Source organism: Lepidochelys kempii, chromosome 1, assembly GCF_965140265.1.
Source record: "Lepidochelys kempii isolate rLepKem1 chromosome 1, rLepKem1.hap2, whole genome shotgun sequence".
NCBI lineage: Eukaryota > Metazoa > Chordata > Testudines > Cheloniidae > Lepidochelys > Lepidochelys kempii.
The window spans coordinates 278,371,563-278,393,707 of NC_133256.1; the positions used below are offsets into that span (position 1 = coordinate 278,371,563).

General features: G+C 41.1%; 1 protein-coding gene across 1 annotated transcript in view; it reads right to left on the reverse strand.

The window, feature by feature from the left end:
• OTOGL (otogelin like) overlaps positions 1–22,145 on the reverse strand; it is a 129,184-nt gene that overhangs the window by 11,049 nt on the left and 95,990 nt on the right. Inside the window, exons 42-53 of the mRNA XM_073338544.1 lie at positions 20,512–20,726; positions 15,959–16,100; positions 15,392–15,577; positions 12,953–13,165; positions 10,900–11,004; positions 10,447–10,554; positions 9,501–9,602; positions 8,682–8,786; positions 8,555–8,595; positions 6,889–6,952; positions 4,624–4,802; positions 1,199–1,303 (exon numbers count right to left, since the gene is read on the reverse strand). Of these exons, the coding sequence (XP_073194645.1) occupies positions 1,199–1,303; positions 4,624–4,802; positions 6,889–6,952; positions 8,555–8,595; positions 8,682–8,786; positions 9,501–9,602; positions 10,447–10,554; positions 10,900–11,004; positions 12,953–13,165; positions 15,392–15,577; positions 15,959–16,100; positions 20,512–20,726 (1,565 nt within the window). The remainder of the gene's footprint in view (positions 1–1,198; positions 1,304–4,623; positions 4,803–6,888; positions 6,953–8,554; positions 8,596–8,681; positions 8,787–9,500; positions 9,603–10,446; positions 10,555–10,899; positions 11,005–12,952; positions 13,166–15,391; positions 15,578–15,958; positions 16,101–20,511; positions 20,727–22,145) is intronic.

The window sequence follows — 22,145 nt, forward strand, 5'->3', positions numbered from 1 at the left end:
GAACAAGAGCTTCCCTGACATCAATAATATGTCCAGTATCTCTTAGGGAGCCTGATTTTCAGGTGTGCTGAGCACCCACAATTCCCATTGACTTTAGCTGACGTTGTGGGTGCTCTGCACTCCTGAAAATTGGGTGCCAACGGCTAGCTCCACAAAGGCACTTGGGCTTTGCAATGCTAACTTTTAGGCACACTGCCACCCAGTGTAGTCAAGTGCCTAAGTCCAGGTTTGAGGGAGGCACCTATCTAAACCTGGGATTCACAGCTGTGAACCCTCTCCTGGAATTAAGTGACTAGGCCAGGTCAGCCTTTTCTCATGAAAAACCAAAGAGAATGACCCCATGATAGCCAATAGCCCAGTGATTAGGGCACTTGCATGGATGTGGGAGACCTATTTGCAATCCCCTGCTGCAGAGCAGAACTTGAATTTTGAGTCTTCTATATCGGAGGTATGTGCCCTAGCCACCAAGCACCTGGGCATTCTTGGCGGCAGGGCTTGCACGATCTCCTGTTCAAATTGTTCCACTTTGTATAAAACACTAAAGATTCATGGGAGGAGGCATCTGAACTTAGGGCTCCCACATCCCAGAAAAGTGGCCAAACCACTAGGCTTCAGAGTCACTCTCACTTTTTGTTTCTCTGGCCAAAGGAATCTTTGCATTCTCAGAATGCCTACTTGATCGGGACCCACAGACAAGAGGGGGGAAAGCCTCGTTTGAGAATCTCACCAGGGCTTAGCCACGAGCTATATTGTCAAGCTGTTCAGCAGTGGCAGGGCATAGGTGCATGCACAATGGTGATAAGTTAGGCACCTAGGGGACTTTACTGGAAAATGTCAGGTGCCTAGGGAACTTAGGTGCCTACAGCATTAGGCAGCAGGCAAGCAGGGATTCTGAGGACTCACTGATGCTTAAATGTTGGACTTATATGCCTATCTGCCAATTTAGGCAATTTATGCATTTAGCCCCAGGTGGTTAGTTCAACTTCTCTGCTCCCCTATATTTGCTGGCTGAAGACAGCCAGCCAGCCATGTGGATATAGCTATATTGAACACCACAACTGTCCCTACTGACAGACCAAAAGTAGGAATGTGAGAAATGATAATACAAGAACCAGCCAGAAGATGTCAGTTAGATACTTGAATAAAGTCATATGTGCTACTGATACTGTTATTTCCTCCAGCGTCCAGAGGCACTTACTTCATGCACAGATAGTGTTCCATTTTCAGTATAGAAAGCACAAGACACATTTTGGCAGGTTCCACAACAAACATGATGACTGGGAGAAGGAATGTATATTTGATGCTGTTAAAAAGAAAAAAAAATTAAATGAACCCTTTTTTTTTTTTTTTTTACACATAGGTCATTAATTATAAGTGAGTGTGGGGGTTTCCTTGTCTGTGTTCTCTCTCAATAGAGACGGTCCCAAGTCACAAAGTTTGGATGTGTATCGACATCCAAATTCTCCGAAATGTTAGGCAGGGATATGATCTGGTGTTTTGATTTAGGCCCATCTCTATTTCTGAGAGGTTACATAAACTTAGAACTTTATTTTCTGATGAACCATATGGTCTTTGCCTGTTCCTCAAATCTTTCTGAGTAACAGCCGTGTTAGTCTGTATTCGCAAAAAGAAAAGGAGTACTTGTGGCACCTTAGAGACTAACCAATTTATTTGAGCATAAGCTTTCATGAGGGGGGGGGCGGGGGGTGAGAAAACCTGGATTTGTGCTGGAAATGGCCCAACTTGATTATCATACACATTGTAAGGAGAGTGATCACTTTAGATAAGCTATTACCAGCAGGAGAGTGGGGTGGGAGGAGGTATTGTTTCATGGTCTCTGTGTATATAATGTCTTCTGCAGTTTCCACAGTATGCATCCGATGAAGTGAGCTGTAGCTCACGAAAGCTTATGCTCAAATAAATTGGTTAGTCTCTAAGATGCCACAAGTACTCCTTTTCTTTTTTCAAATCTTTCTATATTCTTAGTTAAATGAATGAAGTCCATTTTGACCATTAAAACATGGCATACCAAAATGAACAAACAATATAGGAGATCTATTTTGGTGAGATATATTTACTTTTTATGATACACATTTAAAACATAAGATCGCAAGAATGAAGACAAGTGGCTAAGAAAGAAAGCTGGGAATCAAATCTAAGAGAAAATGTGTCATTTATTAAAAGAGTAAAGAAGTGACACCATGGGATAGGAATCCCATCCCACAAGGAAAAGGGAAAGTGTCCCCATGGCATATTGTCATTTTTACTTAAATTTGTGCAATATGTGACCACTGAAGCCTCTGGAAGTATGAATAATAATTCAAAAGCATCAAACTTAGAGAATTTTAATATTTACAAAAATCATCTTCTTCCACTTCCTACAAAAGAAACCACAAAAGAAATTCAACCCACTCAAGCAACCTCCCTCAAGGAAAAGCCTAAGCAACTCAGGAAGCTTTACAATGTGCCCTGGGGGGGTTGTCAAAACAGCAAGAAAAGTGAACCCAAAGCGGACATCTCTTCATCGAGAATATCCTCTGTTCCAAGAGGAGTAGCACAGAACTCACAGCCCATTGAGAAGGTGGATTAAGGTGGTATTAAGCCACCTTTGCATCCTTCCAATCCTGAGCTGCTCTGAGACCCCAGCATAATTTATGCAGTCCTGGAGGCCAGTTTAAGTTACGGCTTCCTCCAAGGGACATTCTATGGTTTTCAGAACTGCCCAAAATCTCCACAGTCCTATGTGCTGTGGCCCTGCACTTGACACACTCCTCTTGCTCCTAGCCTGCCTCCTGGCACACCCGCTACACACCCAGGCTTATGAAGGGGTCCCTGGAAGGCAGCTTTACAAGGGAATTCTTCCTAACTGGATACTTGGCTTTTTAGGACCCTTTTACACTTTTCCAGCCCCTTTATCTGGCCTAAAGGGGCTGGAACAGGGGTGAGAATCTTACCCTTTGTTTCTAAGATAGCTAAGGCCATGTCTGCACTTACCGGGGATTGACGCTGCTGCGATCGATGCAGTGGAGGTTGATTTAGTCACTAAATTGACCGCAGAGTGCTCTCCGATCAACTCCGGTACTCCACCGGAATGAGAAGATTAAGGTAAGTTGATGGGAAAGCGTATCCCATTGACGCAGCGCAGTCTAGACACCACAGGAAGTTGACCTAAGCTACGTCGACATCAGCTACTTTATTCATGTAGCTGGAGCAGCGTAACTTAGGTTGACTTACCACAGTAGTGTAGACAAGGCCTAAGACTCAAACTTTAAAAGTTCTTCATATCGTGGCAGTATTAATTGTTGACTTTTTATTGGCAATTACAATAGCTCAACATCTATAATTTCCACAAGAAGCAAACTGGCTATCTATATGTACGCCATAGGATACACATATGCTTTACTAGAGAAGCATCACTAAATAATTGGGCTACAGTTTCCTTCCTATATAAGCTGAAGTTTCTGAGTGGGCTTCAAGAATAGCCCCATGCAGAGTGCACTGGAAAAGTCTGTCTTATGTCCCAAATGACATAATGTTCAAATATGAGAAAATGTAGTCAGAGGAATGGTTTAAAATTCTTTAGCAGAAATAAGCTAGTGTCTACATTTTAAAGGTTAAATACTTCACAACTAAGGGCTGTCTATGCAGCACCACGGTCCAGACCACAGGGTGTGATTTGTAGAGCACTCTAAGTGCCCCATGTAGACCCTACTGTCATGGACTAAAAGGTACAGAGTTCACTTTAATGTAGTCCCTGACCTTTTAGTTCATGTCAGCAGTCGACATGGGGCAGTTTAGAAGGCTCTGCAAATCACAGCCCCATAGTCCAGACTGCAGCACCATGTAGACAAGCCCTAAGAGAAGACCCCTAACCAAAACCCCAGATCTGAATGCTCCATGAACTTTCAGAAAGCGGATAGGGATCAATATCCATTTCTGAAATTTTGCAGTTCAGGTCCATTTCTACTTACAACTTGCAAGCCATTTGCAGCCTAACTGTTAGCCAGATTCCCCAATATTAATCTATATTTTTCCTCAGGCCTGCACTTTCATTTACTCTTCAATTTCCTGAACACTAGAGCAGGCAAAGTATATGTGCTGTGTGCTGTACAGTAGGCAATGAAATTTCTTATCTGTCTTGTTTGTCATATACTTTGGAGTGAAGACTTGAATTGAATGTAAATATTCCCACTGAACTGGAACCCAAGTGGCGAATACTGTATCAAAGTTACTACTTCTCTAGTTTCTTGTGCTGTCTTCACACACAGCCTGCTAAAATATGCACAGATTTCTTACCTGCTGCTTATAGCTTTTTGCCATGCAACTATTATTTTTAAATAACAGACTTGCAATTTGAAAAAAACTCTCTTTGTTCCTGGCAACTTCTGAATGTCAAAATGAAAAATGTGTTTATAAAACTTAAATAAAAAAAACCTCACTAAAGCAATATTTGTCATAGGCCACCACCCAACAAACACAAGGGTACTGCCGTTAAGCCAAGTTCTTATTATTCCATTTGCTGGATAGATGTATTGTTAAGCTTCCTCTATTCAATTGTCATAATCTGTAATTAGGACAGTTTTGTTCACAAGTTACATCAGAATGGCATTTAAAAACACTCACAGCATCACATTGTTGGGAACAGTTCACAACTGTAAAATCCATGGCATGATATCCTGTGCTGTGATCTTTTTCTTGTAAACACTGTACTGTGTAACAAAGATTTTCATCCAAATACTGAATCATAGATTGTCCAGGATTCAGCACAGTTACTTCTTGGAATACACATACATCATCCTTTTCTGATAATAATAATAATAATGATAAAAAAAAGTGGGTCATTAGGATAATGTTTTCAATTAAGCAAATTATCAGAATCTCATTCAAACAACTAGGACAAGATCCAGCACTTTGTGACAATTTTGAAGTTTACTGCTGCAAGTAGGCATCGTTCAAAGCAAGACCCTTGACTTCCCATCCTGGGGACAAATTCTATGTTCCTTTACATCCAGTGCAATCCCACTTACTTTGATAGAGTTCTATGGAGACAAAAGTCAGTGCTGAATTTACCCTCTGCACTTTAAATATGCCACATTCAGATGTGTATACACTTCTACCCCGATATAACGCTGTCCTCGGGAGCCAAAAAATCTTACCGCGTTATAGGTGAAACCGCGTTATATCAGACTTGCTTTGATCCACCTGAGCGTGCAGCCAGCCCCCCCCTCCCCCCCCCCCCCCCCCGAGCACTGCTTTACAGCGTTATATCTGAATTTGTGTTATATCAGGTCGCGTTATATCAGGGTAGAGGTGTATTTAGTTGTGGGAGAGCTTCCTAGGCAGGAGGCAATGTGCTCTTCCCAAGCATGTGGGGCACTGCTCAGGACATACAGGGAAAAGAAAAAGTTACTGGGATGGATTTTAAGCAACAGCCTGCAACTGTATTCACTTACAGCTGGATAGGGGTAGTATACACCCATCCATCTCCCACATCAGCCATTTAGCTGGGTCCAGTGCAAGATTACAGGGCTCCCACCAGATAACCAAGAACCCAGGGTAGACCCTTCAGTCTACCTCCTCTCATCCTCACCTCCTACCTTACAAACTGAGCAGAGTACCAACACAGGGACCTTGGTCTGCAAAGATTTCAGGCCTCCCCTTCTTACAGGCACAAGGTCCACCAGCAAAAATCCCAGGTCTCATTTGCCTCTGGGACGTAGCCCTTTTAGCTTTTATCCATACTGGATACTAGCTGCAAGCTGAAACAAACTGAAAATTCCTATATTATCCTTTAATATCAGACTTCCAAATGCCATTCTTCTTCATCCCAACTGCAGGTCCATAATGCTTTGAGGAAGGCAAAAAACACACCAGATCTCTGCCACTTTGGCTCATCAGGAAAAAAATTCCTCCCGTATCCCATAGCCAGGCGATCAGTCACACCCGTAGCAGCCTGGAAACACAGCTCCCTATCTACATGACAGGGAGGAAGGGCAGAGCAGCTGAAGAGCCAAGGGGGCTCCTGAAGGCTAAGGAAAAGTTTAAATTATTTTAGGGAGGGGCACAGGAGCCAATCAGCTCTCACTCTTCCCTCCTGGCTAACCAATGGGATACAACAAACTGGCGCCCAGGTCTGGCATTTTGGGGCATGTGCTCCCCACCTTCCCCCTCTCTTCCAGGAGCAATGCAGTCCTTTTTCTGGTCCAACCAATTATGTCCCTCCTAACCCATTGAGATGGGTGAGGGGGCATTTCTCAGGCGTGGGCTCTCCCCCCTTAATCTCCCTTCTGGGAATAATGTATTCTGCCGGCAGTCTAACCAAACATTTCTCCCCCAAGTCCCTCTGCCCCAAGACAGGGGGGTAGGGGGGAGATTTTTCCCACTCATCAATCCCATATTTGGGGCTGGTAGCTCAGTATCAGCACATACATGAAAGATTTGTGTCCATGTTTTACACTTGATTTGGAATTTAATTGTTAAACTGGATAGGATGGGGACTTTCCTAGTATTTGGAAGGAAAAGAAACCCTGCAACATAACACCGCTTAAAAAAAACAACCCTTGAAAAGCTATAAAATGCACTACATAATGTCAATTATATTCCTGGGCTGGGGCTGAAGTAAGTCTTCATATTTTCTGCATTTCTCTAATATTTAACACTGTGCTAATCTAATGATACATATATTTAGTCTGCAAATCACAAAAATGTAGCCTTTCGCCAATTAAATGTCTATCTTTAGAATTAACATTGAGACATTATACACTGTAGATATAAAGTCACTTTAGCGTTTCCACTTTAGAAGGCCAGTGTTGGCCCATTGCTGCATTACTTGTGTGCTTTTGTTTAGTAAAACAAAAATTAATAAGGTTAAAAAGAAAAAAAAATTACCACAGATGTACTGCATGCATCCACAAGCACTGTAAATGCTGTCGTCTATTTTTTGAACCTCTCCCTGTGTAGCAAGAAACAGTTTCAGAGTCAAATACATCAAACACAACTTATAAAGCTTACAAGAGACACCCTTCTCTTAAAACATACAAAACTACTGCCACTCCAGCCTAAGCTTTGAGAAAGAGAAAATCACAATCCATTACAATAGACAGTATGGTTGCCATATTAACAACAGCTAAGTGGTACACTTCCTTTTGGTCTGAAGATAATGACAGTGTAGCTTAATGTCAGTTTGAATTAATACTGACCTGAAGAAGACCTTTGTTTTGAGATGAAACTTGCCTCTTTCACCCACAGAAGTTGGTTTGAAAAAATAATATTACCTTACCCACCTTGTCTCAGTTTTAATTAGTTTATTTTTTTAAAAATCTCTCTCTCTTTTATTTTGGATATATTTTCAAGTGATAAATCCTGGTTATTTTAATAATAAAGGTATATCTGGTCATAAAATACCACTTTGACAGCTCTGAAACCTCCTCCATGACTTTAGCGTATTGTCAAAATTCTGTACCACCGTACATCTCTTGCAAATGATTCAGAATTTGGCCTGTTATGACCTATATTACATTTCTTGCATTATATCCACATTACATGTTCCTTATATGTAGAGCCCTGCACGATACAAAATTTATATCGTATCTGTGGATATAAAGCAGATATCCACAGAGCTGCAGGGTTCTTCCAGGAATGGCAGCAGCAAAGGTTGCAGCATGTTTGGCATCCACTTCCAGGAACCAGTGCCCTGCCTGGGCAGCTCCATCAGCATGGCTGTACTGGCCAGCCCTGCCCACTGGGGCAGGCACCAGGCTCATTAGCAGCTGTCACTGGTCACACTAGTGTGTGCAAGCGGCTCGCATGCTCCTGGACACACTCACGACCAGGGATGGCTGCCATAGATATCTGCATCTGTGGATATAAATTTGGTATCCATGCAGGGCTCTACTCATCTGGGGGAGGGCATGTGATGGGAAAGTATGCCTTTCATCACAGTGATAGTTCAGAGTTACATCATTCGTTATCACGCATTTTCCAGGTTATAGCAACTATTTTGTTTAAAACAAAATAGAAAATGAGAGAAGAGGACAGTATATCTAAACTCTCATACGTTACAAAGGTCAAAGATATTTAATAACTTTCATAGGAAGCATATATAATTAACAAAACAAGCCAACATTCCTCTAGAAACAAAGCATGTTCATAAAGTTGATTTCTTTCAATAACAAAAATTAATTTTGTAACTGGTAAAATTTTAAGCATGTTGATCCTAGTCAGTATTGAACAAAGTAAGATTACATTTTCTTCCCTTCAGTTAGGTCTGCTTAAAAAACACAAAATGAAGCTTCTCCAGTGGATTGATGGTCGCAACACAGGATCTAAAATAGGGGGTTACAAGCTGGATTTGGAAGATAGGAGACAGTGTTTCAACACCTCCCCATTTTATAATCCATGTACTGGCAAATATATGACAGGCAGTATTGATAGCCCCAATCCCATAGCCTGTGATGACAAATTCAAGGAAGGGATAGAAACAATAGCGCATAAAAAGAAAGGAGGGGTGGAATACTGGATGTTATTAAGTAACATCTAAAGAAAATTTTCTTACCACTTTACAGGTTGGTATAGTAAAATTTTCACAGCTACATTCTGAGAAGAGAGCAACAAAAATGTATCAGTCAAAAGACATTAACTTTTATTAATAAGTAACTAGTAGAAGAATGAAAAATAGTTACCACAGTGCCAGCCTGGACAACACTGTCCAGGTACTTTCTCTTTCACAAGTTGCATGTCAGCTGTGCAGTTCAGAAGAGGCACTGAACAACGGTTCTCATCACAAACTAAATGGGGGGAAATGACATGGCTCAACATGTTTTCAGCTCATATTTCCTTAGATAAACTATTCTAACAACATTGAAGGTTTTTCATAGAATTTTGTTATTATGATTTAATATTTGTTAAGGTCCAACAGCGTTCTTGACACTGTACAAGGGATAAATAGAGAGACAGGCCAAGATTTCCAAAAGTTAGCGATTTTGGTTATCTCAATTTTTGATGCCCAACTTGAATCTCCTTAAAGGGTTTTACATTTTCAAAGTCTGCTGAACGCAAATCATCTGAAAATCTTGCTCCATGAAAGTGACTCAAGTTGGGCACCCAAAATCACTAGTAGTTACAGGAGTGCTCTAGCTGTATATCTGTAAACAGTTGCTAGATAAGGTGTCAGTAGACGCTGGCTGACCAGAGGCACCGAGTCACTTCAGCAATGGTAGTGAACAACATTTCACTCCTTGTTGCAATGCTAATGCATGGGGATATCTGTGAAAACTGAAACTTCTTCAGAGTCTATTAAGGACAACCTGTGAAAGGGATGCCAGAATACTGTAATAACGTAGGACATTATACAATACTGAACATTTTATAAAACTATATTTTTAACATTTGGATAAATTCAACTTTAGATGGAAAGTGTTGAATCAGCTGAAAAAAAATACACAGCATATAATGTTTACCAGATATAGGAAAACCTTTAAATTAAAAACAGCTAAACTTACCACAGTGGTAACGAGGACAACAGGAATGCATGGTGCCAAGATCTACTGTGAGAATTTCCCCCTCATTACATAAAGGAACAGGCTCAATGCAAGATTCACAAACTAAAGTTAAAAAGAATAAACCAAATACAAAGTTTAAAATATATCATCAGAAAGTTGTTACATAGGAGCTTTATTCTACCCATGTTCTTCTACTGTGCCTGCCTGCCTGCAAGCTAGCCAGCCATCTGGGTATCTAAGAAACTTTTATTGACTAACACATTCAAACAAAATAGATAATTGAAAGTAATGATACAGTAATGGATGTACCTATTACTTTGTCTAGTGTTGAGATTTATGCTCAGACTGTTGCTACATGGACTGAAAAAATGACTGTCAGTGGGCAATAATAACGAAGCTGCAGATTGAAGGCAAAGGTCACATAATTCTATAAATGAAATATGTCCAAATATTTTCAGACAAGCCCAATTTCTGTACTTGTGTATAAAATGGCATCATTCTTTAGTGTGCAGTTCAGCAGTAATATTTAAAAAAGTAACCTAGGAATAAAGGTCCTAAATTGCAAAACAATACATGCAAGTGGAATTTATAGCCAAGTGTCTGCCCAGGCCAATCCTGTGACAGCATTCTCAGGCAACCTTATCAAGTATGCAACTAGAGACCTGTCTTTTCTTATTTGTAGATAACCTAATAACAGTGGTTCTCAACCTGTGGTCCAAGTATCCCCGGGGGGTCTGCAGATACGTCTAAGGAGTCCATAAAAGACAGACTGAAAACTGACTGAACAGAATTCACCTATATATACACAGACAATAGATTTCCAAAGGGGTCTGGCACCACTATTCAAAATTTTCTAGGGGGTCCTCAAATGAGAAAAGGTTGAGAACCACTGCGCTATAATATCCTGTCTACCAACAAGAAAGCTAGAATAGTAAAGGCTTCTTACCACACAGATAAGAGAAACAACAAGGATCTTCCTGTTTTGCTTCAACAATAAATTGGTCCTCTCTGCACTCTGGACGGGGAGCATTGGGACATGCTAAGGGATCACATTCTACATAAAAGACAAGTCAGTATCTCTAATAAAAAGTCACATGAATAATCCTACAATAGAAAAAGGTATTTTCCTTAATTACTTTTTTTTTTCATTTTCTCTTCTCTTATCTAAACAAAACTAAATTGATTGTAAATCAAAACTGACAGACAGAAGAAATACAAAAAAAAAGTATAAACCCTAAGGAACAGAGCAGAAACAACCTGAGGAAGAGAGTAGAAACATTTCTCAGAAGTTATTTATGGTGATCTGTTAATACAGGCAGAATTGTCGTTTGGTACAATTACCCCAGGTAATGTAGGGATGGGAAATATGCTTTTAATCTTGTCTCCATATATCACTTACCACATTGGTATTGTGGACAGCAGGAAAGGGTGCTATAGCCTACCATCAATTTTTCACCATTTTTGCATGTTGGAATAATAGCCTCACACAAAGTCATGTTACATTCTGAAAAAAAATATGGCATATGCAAATATTCACATGTGTATGAATGTGAATAGAGATTACATTGGTTGATAACTGGCAAGTGGTTACAGGTAGCTATCTAGAGAGTGAAAATACCAGTTCAGCTATCCCATTTGCCCTCTATTTCCACAAAAATATTTCATTAAGACATTAAAAAAAGCATCTTATGACTAATGTATCAAATACTAGACCCATGCTTCTTTTGGTAAGAAACATGGACAGACAGAAAGCTAGCATCTGGCCATCAACTGACACTAAGCTGCTTTCTGGGAAAACAGTAACATGCCAATGCATGATTCACTTAGAAGAAGCAGTGGTGCAAACATGTAGAATCATGAAGATTCTAACAAGGCATTCCACTGTGCTGGCAGCTCACTGATGGAAATAGAAAATAAAATAGTTAACTACATAAGATGAAGAACAGTATTGTCATTAAGGCAGAGGACATGGGATCAAGGACATTTGGATTCAGTTCCTGGCTCTGCCAAAGTCTTCTTGTGTTTCCTTGGCCAAGTCTCTCTATCTCAGCTCCCACATGCAAAACTGTGGTCAGTCATAACATTTCCTTTGTCTCACCCTATGACTTATCTATTTAGATTTTAAACTCTTCAGGGCAGGGACTGTGGGACTACTCTGTGTACATAATAAACCTAGCACTAGCGGACAGCAATCTGTGTTTCGGCCTATCGCCAGTACTGTTATCAATAATACCATTATTTATTATTTGCACAATAGAATACGTAATGTGCAACAACTAGGGAGAATTACCTTAGGGTTTGTCTACATGGACATTTATACCATGGCAAGCTGGGGTGTGAATCGACCCCGCACTAGCCTGCTGCAGTCTAACTGTCCATGTGCACTCTGCTGATGCATGTTAACAGCTTGTAGAGCACTTTGCTCTAGTCCTCTTTGGACTCGCTCAAAGAGCATTAACAAACTGTTAACGTGCATCAAAAGGGTCCACACGGGTAGTTACCCTGCGGCAGGCTAATGCAGAGTAGATTCACACTCCAGCTTGCTGTGGTTAATTGTTCGTGCAGACATGTCCACACTCTTCTATTTAAAAGCTCAGCATTGACCCTAAGTGTGAGGCCTGTTCTATCATATCCCTTCCAAGATAGGAATAATCTGCAAACTGTTTAGGAGAGTTTGGCCTATGTAAAATTAGCCTACACTATGTCTACACTAGCACTTTTGTCATTAAAACTTTTGTCAGTCAGGGGTATGAAAAAACACACCCCTGACTGACATAAGTTACACCGACAGAAGTGCTGGTGTGGACAGCGCTTTGTCAGTGGGGGATGCTCTCACACCGACATAGCTACCATCGCTCTTTGGAGGTGGTTTAATTATGCCGACAGGAGAGCTCTTGCCCATCAGCAGAGAATGGCTACAAAGGAGACCTTACAGCAGTGCAGCTGCAGTGGTACAGCTGGGCTGGTGTAAGGTCTCTAGTGTAGACATAGCCTTAGAAACCTGAGTCCCATTTTCAAAAGCGACTAAGACAATTCGGAGCTTAAATCCCATTGATTTTCTGAGAGACTTCAGTCCTACGTGCCTACAGGTGTGCCTACAACTAAACATGTTTGGGCTTGCGCTAGAGACCAAGCACTGGGACCCCACGAGGGGGGAGGGCCCCATAGGTCAGGGTCCAGCCTGAGCCCAAATGTCTATACTGCAATTTTACAATCCCACAGCCTCAGCCCCATGAGCCCAAGCCAGCTGATGCAGGCCAGCCACTGATGTTTAGTTGCAGTGTAGACATACCCTAAGTCACTTTTTAAAATAGGGTTTTCACTCTTAAGTCAATTAGGCATTTTTTAAAGTTTTACCCTGAACCCTGCCTGCAAATCAATCCATGTCAATAAATGTTTAAACACCTCCTTAGCACTCTTGTTATGGAAAATATGTTTGGCTGCATACATACCGCAAACTTTCTTTGGACAGCAAGCCCGCTCTTCAATGACATTAATGATAACTTCACCTTCCCGCTCACAGACTGGTAGTGGGTCTTCACTGCATTCAGGTTCTATAGCAATAACACTTCCATTCTCCAAACAGTTATACATACAACACCCTTTAATGGACCCATTCCAAACCTCTCCAGCAGAACGAGGCTGTCCTTCATTATCTGTACATGCTAAGGAAGAAAAATATTACATCCTTGAGACATGTATTTAGAACAGTTTTATTCCAGACTAGTACAAATAACGTGTCAGCTGGAAAGCCTCATGGCATGAAAGGATATGCAATATTTTATCAAGTATTTAATTGAAAGGTCTGCATTGTTTTCTAAAACATGATTGAGTCTGATACATTGAAAATTACTAATTTAATTGATCTATTCTATTAACAGAAACTCTAGATGGTATAGAATGCCAGCTCCACTGAATGGTATGATAGCTGATGTGCATAACACCAGAGTTCAAGTTTCTGCACATACTTCCTCTTTCCTTCTGGGATAAATTCAAGGAGTCAGTGACTAACTTTACAGCCTTGAATTGTCTGGGTCCCAGTTACATCAGAAGTTACCTCTCTAATGATACGTCCTTGTATGCAGTGTAGTTATAGCTGTGTCGGTCCCAGGACACTAGAAAGACAAGGTGGGTGAGGTAATATCTTTTATTTGTGACTCTAAAGCTTGTCTCCTCTCACCAACAGAAGTTGGTGCAATGAAAGACATTACCTCACTCAGCTTGTCTCTCTGATACCTCTTCGTGTCATTTAGGTCCTCTAAGAAGCATTTGCTGTCATAACCTAGATTTGAATGGCCTGAATCTTTCTACCTCATGCTCACAGAGCCACAAACCCTGAGTAAGTGCCCAACCTCACTTCCTTCCTTGAATCTATTTATAACTCAAAAACAATACCACAAAATAAACTTCAGCCTAAGCTTCCTACCCGTGACTGGCATTCAAAACCATTTGATCCAAATAGACACTACCATTCCCTTTACACATTGGCTGTTTTGTGGGAGAATTAAATTTAACATAAATGCAGTCATTTTGTGTATCCAGACACTATTAGCTGAAAACCAAATACCATATCATTAAAAATAATTGTTAGGACTTTGAAAGGCAAGGCCAAATAGCTGCATGATTGCAGTTTTGCTAATTAGAATGGGAGGATGAGACAGAAAGTTAACCGACCATGAAAATGGAGAGGCGTATGTAAATAGCCAACCTTGATTTTAAGTGCCCCTAACATATGTTTTGTTGTTGTTATAGCTACAAATACTAAAAATGTTTTGCTAATAAAAAATGAGGAATTTGCTAAAGCTAAAAAAATTGGTGACCCACTCGGAGTGCCTATAAGTTATGTGCACTATTTAAATTAGCTATAAAATTTAAGTACAAAAATACACTTTGGAACAGTTCAAGGAAGCTTTTCTTTGAGCAAAGACTGACATCTCCCCAAGCAGGTGGACAAAAGGAGAGCCCCTGAAAGCCTGGCTGTTGATCACTGGAAACCATCTCAAACTTTGGGTAACTATAATCTGGGATGCTCTAAACCTGTATATGTATCTGTATATGTGCGTGAGACTCAGTAAAGAAGGAGCTTTCAGTGAAATCACTCTTGTTTGTACCAATCATTTATCAGACAGAGGAGCTGTGTCCCCATTGATTTGTTCCTGACACTGCCTAAAAAAACAGGTTAAGTTACCACAGTTTTGAGTTCTAAAAACCCCAGGTAATGGAGCTAATTATATCCATTTTCCAGTATGACTCAGTGGTAATTAGTCTGAATGTTAACACAGGATTATAACTAAAACTGTCAAGGAGGATTCCAGTATTTCTAAATTTAGTTTTGTTTCAACTCAGAACAAAAGCCAAACATTTTTAAATTCTTCGACTCTGGTACAGTCTGCTTGGTGGAGTGCCCTGGAGCTGCAGACCCCAGGAACCGGGACTCCCAAAAAGCCATTAGCCTAGAAGCCTAGTCCCCCCAGAACAAGCTGGCAGGAACAGCTGCTGGCCCAAAAGCACCCGCAAATTACAAACTTCTTGAACAAAGGGTGGACACAAAGCCACTCAATATAGAGGACAGGAACTATTCCTTGTTTTCCTTCCTGGGTGTGCTAAGAGAGGGAACAAGTTGTAGAAACACAGAAAGAACATCCTACTGTAATGGTCCTTCGACCAACAATAGCAATTGCACCAAGGACCTCCACAGCTGAAAGCATGAATTTCTACAGCTTGAGCTAAAGCTTGAGCCAAGCTCCATACCTGGGGCTGTAACAGATTCACATTCTCTGGTGACTGGGCAAAGATAGGGTACATAACTTACTATGAGATGTCAATATAACCCACCAGTCAGTGGGTTATAGTAACATACCTACTCAGCCACTCTGCTCAGCTTTACTTACCACATTTTTCTTCAGGTATGCAGAGGTCAGAGTCTGTTCTATGGAGAATAGTTCCATTTTTACATACACAATCTTCTCTTAAATAGGAGCACAGGGATTCTTCATAGAACCATTTATTTAGGCATGTTTTGGCTGCACAGGGTTGCACACAAGGCTGGTATTCCTTGCCATCAGGACAACCCAGAGCTACAAGTCACACACAAAGAGGAACCAAAGTATTGCTTTCATTTTCTTATTTTCAAAGGAGAAAATATGTAGTAAGAGCAAAATGTTTATATAATAAAAAGCATATTTTTTACATTTTTAGCAACATAAATTACAAAATTATGCTTCAGGAATACACATGACTAATTCAGTCAAGATTAGAATTAAGTTATAACATATTTAATGAAAGGCATAACTTTAGAGTTTTAAGAAATTTTACCATGATTTAACAAGACTGTGACTGAAAGGGTAAATCTTCTAGCAATAATGTTAAAAAAAAATTGCTGGCTAGTATACAAGACACAGAAATGTTGCAGTGATAGGAAATTATGTCTGGAGATAGAGTAGGTGTTATTTACTTACAACAGTAATCTGGTGTCCTCCACTTAATGCAGATATTATGTTTGTTGCACAAAGCCACATATGCAGAAAGTGCATCACATTCATAATTCCAAAAGTAGGTATTGTTGATCCACATCTTCTCACAAAAGTCTTGTGGTGAAACCTAGAATTACATTTTAATTGAGATTTAATGAGAACAGCTTTGTGTAATCAAAGTTGCTAATTAATTACAAGAAATATTACCACTGTAAGGGAAAAGAATCATCAGGAATCCCTGACTGACAGGAAGTCAATACCTTTTCTGTTTCTGATGACTATTTCTATGATTCTGCACTCTCCCCACATTAGTGTGTTCACTACTGGGCAGTTTTGTTACCGATCCTTCTTGACTTTTTGAATTTTGTTTCATTTAACTTCTATGAAGCACACAGTATATTCTATCCTCTCTGGCTCTGCCACTTTCATGTGCACATGAGAGAATAAACTTCATTCTGGCTGGCCAAGCATTCATGGCTTTGACACAATGTCAAACATTGATGCAGCTCAGAAATGGACCACACAGATTCAATGTATCGGCGCTCCTGACAGCTCTGTGAGGAGTGGTGTTCAGAACCCAATGGTTTTGTCATATATTTTGACTACCCGACCTACCTCTCAACTACTAGAAGCTGAAGACATCAAAGTGTACGAAGCAAAGACTATCCCCACCTTTTCCCTCCTGCTGCCAAATTGCTTTCCACAGCTCCCTCCTCTCTTGCCCCTGTCAGGTTTCTTCAAATGACACTTACTAAAATGTCACTCAATTTTTCTCCTCAGCCCACTCCTTCAATCAGAGTTCCCTCCATTTTCTCCCTTCAGATAGGAGCAGGGGAAAAGACAGGAAATGTCTCTGGAGCTTGAAGGAAGAAGTTGAGCTGCCCATGATGCTGCTCACAGTTGGCTGGTCTACAGTCAAGGAGATTTACAGGGAAGGGCAGAGCAGGGCAGAACAAACCACAGAGGAGGAGAGGTAGGAAAGAACAAAAATAAAATTAGGAATTGGAATCTGGACCTTTGCTCCTACTGTGAGAAAGCACCAGATGTAAAAGAAGTCTTGAGGCTTGTCAGCACAGTCCAGCAATGCGCACCAGAGGGGAGTGAGTTGTAAAGTGCTCTAAAGTATAGACCCCACTGATGTTCTCTAAAAGTATGCATTAACGTATTCCTGTTTCATGGAGTCTACATGGGGCCATAAGTGACACATGGGGTGGGGGGAAATGCAGCGTTACGTGCCCCCCAGATTTCTTCCAAGCACGGTTGAGGGTGATGTGCCTGGAAAAGGCACCAGCATTGAGCTCTCCCACTGAGCCCGACTAGGTGGCGCCCAGAGCAGTGATTTGAGACCCAGCTGGTAGCAGCTGCAGTTACTACAGTTCAACAGGTTTCAGAGTAACAGCCGTGTTAGTCTGTATTCGCAAAAAGAAAAGGAGTACTTGTGGCACCTTAGAGACTAACCAATTTATTTGAGCATAAGCTTTCGTGAGCTACAGCTCACTTCATTGGATGCATACTGTGGAAAGTGTAGAAGATCTTTTTATACACACAAAGCATGAAAAAATACCCCCCCACCCCACTCTCCTGCTGGTAATAGCTTATCTAAAGTGATCACTCTCCTTACAATGTGTATGATAATCAAGTTGGGCCATTTCCAGCACAAATCCAGGTTTTCTCACACACACACACACCCCCACACAAACCCACTCTCCTGCTGGTAATAGCTTATCTAAAGTGACTTTAGATAAGCTATTATTTTAGATAAGCTATTACCAGCAGGAGAGTGGGTTAAATTAGAACAGATTCCTGACATAATTACTGGGTGCTGATATTACCACAAGAGCTCTAAAAGATCATATCAAGGGATTGGTTTGAAAATATCTCTGTTCCTCAAATTGATAGAATATGCCAGAGCAATCCAGAGCTTCTTCATGTGTAGCTCTCTTTTAGAACAATCTCCATCTGCTATTACATATTATTGTAAAACATGACATCAAAAGTAGCTCTAGAAATCAAAACTCATTTGTCTCTTGAATGCCTGCTCTGAACTGCTGCATACCACCAGAACCTTTAAATTGTGCCTTCCCTCCTCCCCCCAGAGGTGAAAGTAAGACAGTCCGGTCCGGTATACCAGCAAGAGCCGGTACACAGACAACCGTACTGGCAGGGGGCAGCTTTCCCAAGCAGGCAATTTAAAAGGGCCCTGGGTTCCAAGCAGCGGCTGAAGCCCCTGGTCCTTTAAATCGCCGCCAGAGCCCCACTGCCGGAGCCCTGGGGAAGTGGAGGCTGGGAGCCCCGGGGCTCCGGCGATGATTTAAAGGGCACGGGGCTCCCAGCAGCAGCCAGAGCCCCAGGCCCTTTAAATCGCCGCCAGAGCCCCAGGGCTCCCGGCCGCTGCCACAGCTACAACTACAATGGGGCTCCAGTGGTGATTTAAAGGACTTGGGGCTCCCGGCCACCACCGCAGCTACCGCTACCATGTGGCTCTGGTGGTGATTTAAAGGGCCCGGGGCTCCCAGCCGCTGCTACTGAAGCCAGAGCCCAGGGCCCTTTAAATCACCGCTGGAGCCCCAGGGTAGCAGCAGTGATTTAAAGGCTTGGGGATTTAAAGGCCCCAGCCCTTCTGCCCGAGGAACCCCTGCCTGCTCAGGACCACAGTCCTGCATACCGGTAAGTCCTGCCTCCCCACCATCAGCAGTTACCAGTCACCTCTGCATGGAGCAGTTAGAGAACAGCACTTCAGAGTGCTCTACAATTTACATCCCTCTGGTGCACCATGTCGGCAAGCCCTTGGGAGTGGGCAAGGTTGTACGGTCATATTTCCTCTCCTCAAAACTTCTTATTTCTCTTCCCCTGCAAACCATGCCTAACCTGCCTGCATTACACCAGCTACCTCTAGTGGCAGCTGATGTATTGAACTATGTCATTACTAGAAGTACTGAAAATAAACACTGTCTGTAAGGATATCACAAGTATAGGATTCAGAGTGGTAGCCATGTTAGTCTGTATCAGCAAAAAGAATGAGGGGTACTTGTGGCACCTTAGAGACTAACAAATTCATTTTGAGAATTACCTACAAGTATAGGAGTGACTAGGCTAATGTCTATGTGACTCAGATGCTTCTGTAAGTCAGAACTGGATGCTATTACTTTCAATAGAACCATCAGGCCCTCACTCTGAGCAACATGCTTCTTGATCATGTACTAAACATTACCCTTTCTGAACAATACTTCAGTGTTAGGCTGATGCTGTGGAATCTCTGCATCCTATATGTTCTTTTCAAGTATGGCATGGTACTTTCAGGAGTGACATGGTGGTCCACACATTCACAGCTTGTCTTCACTGTTATTGTTAGCTCACATTAGTACACTCAAGTTACTCCATTCGAGCCAGGCTACTTCCAGTGAGAGTAGTCATGCTGAAGCAACACAGGCTGCTCATGAGTTGTTGGGTTTCAGAGTGGCAGCCGTGTTAGTCTGTATCAGCAGAAGCAACGAGGAGTCCTTGTGGCACCTTAGAGACTAACAAATTTATTTGGGCATAAGCTTTCGTGGGCTATAACCCACTTCATCAGATGCATGGAGTGAAAAATTCAGTAGGCAGGTATAAATATACAGCACATGAAAAGGTGGGAGTTTCATTACCAAGTGGGGGATCAGTGCTAATGAGGCCAATTCAATCGGGTGGATGTGGCCCATTTCCAACAGTTGACAAGAAGGGGTGAATATCAACAGAGGGAAAATTATATTTTGTAATGACTCAGCCACTACCAGCCTTTATTCAGGTCTAATTTGATGGTGTCAAGTTTACAAATTAATTCCAGTTCTGCAGTTTCTCGTTGAAGTCTATTTTTGAAGTTTTTCTGTTGAAGAATGGCCACTTTTAAGTCTGTTATTGAGTGTCCAGGGAGATTGAAGTGTTCTCCTATCGGTTTTTGAATGTTACAATTCTTGATGTCTGATTTGTGTCCATTTATTCTTAGTAAGGCAACTCCCATCTTTTCATGTGCTGTACATTTATACCTGCCAACTGAATTTTTCACTCCATTCATTTGATGAAGTGGGTTCTAGCCCACGAAAGCTCATGCCCAAACAAATTTGTTAGTCTCCAAGGTGCCACAAGGACTCCTCGTTGTTTTTGGTGAGTTGCTGTAACTTGAGCTGCAATACCCCCACTGCATTACTAGCTCAAGCTTCAGCACATCCTCATCTACCCCCCGCCCCCGAGGCTGGTTAGCTAGAGTTTAAAGCACCACCAATTAGCTCAAGCTAGAGATGTGTGCGGATGGACAGGAGCTGGATTAGGGGCAAAACCTGAGGTACAGCTCAAGCTAACAATGCAGTGAAGACAAGCTCTCAGAGATCTGCGGACCAGGAGACCATCTGAGGTTACTCATGAGCACATGGAGGAGGAATTAATTCAGTCAGTATCTTGGCAAAACTCTGGAAGCAAGTGAAACATAAAAATAAATATTATACATTATATTATTATTATCAATTTAATTATTTTAGACTTGGAACTGCTTATTTCTTTGTACTTACTTTTTTGTGACATGGGACAAAAACTCTTCTGTTTAACAGCTCCATACAGTAAGTGCAGTTATCTTCAGTACAATTTCTTACTGGCCTCCTGGTTGCTACATCAACTGATTTCTCAATTTCCCAACTTTTAATAAATGCTTCAATTTCTTCCATATTTGTAATTATAGTCCTATTTTGCATCTTGAGGTCATCAACTGGGTCTCCATTGCACACACCTTAAAACAGTGCATCATATATAGTGAATAAATATAGAACATTTGTTCTTCAATTAAAGAAAAGTGCAAATGATAAGGTAATGTTAACTTTGGATCAAATCAGTTTGTAAACAAGTTTATTTGCAATAGTCTATTGCATTTGCAAAAGTTAGAATTTCCTAAATATGGTTTTAATTTTTATTGGGTACTATTTATTGGGTATTTATTATCAATAATATTTTAGTTAGACAGACGGATCATACAGTTCAATTAAAAACTTTCTCAGACATGGATTAACCAAACGGATACTACAATATGTCACAGGCAGAATGGCAAACTCACTCAGATTGTACCAAATTCTGACACTCTTACTCACATTGAGTAGGACCTAATTCCACAAGTTCTATTATAAATTTAAATAAGAGTGCTTATGCAAATAACAGCTCACTGTGACAGACTGCAATATCCTGGACAAACCTTCTTGAATTAAGTTTAACATCTTTGGAGTTCATTGTATTAAAAATGCAAATATGTACTATTGTGGGATTGTATGGAATTTTTTTTTAGCAGGAAGATAAGATTAATGCAATCTCTGGGAGATATGAGGAACTTCAAAGCACAGTTTAGGACAATGCATATAAAGTGGATTTCCTAGGAAATAGTTGCGGGTGAGGGGAATGCAAATACCCACTTCAGATTTGTTGCTAATTACCTGCTCCTGGCAATCCCAGGTGAAAGACCCTTAAACTGTATAAGGGTGAACTAAACATATCACGAGTGTGCTAGTTCTGAAATGAGGCTCTTATGACCTTGTCACCACAAGAGACCCCTTTGGGAAGGTTTCAAGACTCACTTGCCAGAACCCATATTGAAGGTGGTGGGAATAGAATCTCTGGTAAGATTATTAACATCTGTATAGGTTCTTTTATTGTTTTAATATGTTTTTCTGTAGTGCTTTTACACTAAGAATAAACTAGGCTTGCATAGGAAGTGCTGTGTGGTAACTTATAACTGTGGACAGTTACACTGTTAACCCTATGAATAGAAAGTAAGCAGGCTTGCTTAGGCAGTGTCTCTTGCTCGGAATAATGAAGGGTACTGTCCAGCCTGAAGATACCCCAGTCAGAAGGGAGACAGATGGGTGTCTCCATCAAAGAGAGGCAATGGCCAGGTAGTCCAAAAGCCTGAGAATGGGAGCTCTTGCTGAACCACTAAGGGGAAACAGGTGCCCTGAACTGTGGAACTCACCGTGGGCAGGAAAGAGCTCATAATCTGGCACATTATTTGGATTTATCTCAACATTTCTAAACGCTAGAAGTTATTAAAAGTCATTTTAAAAAAATTGAATAAATTGCCTTCTTTACCACAAATACTTGTGTTACTTGATTTCTCAGTGCAGAAAGATGCATCTAACATATTTTAAAAATTAATGTTCACTAT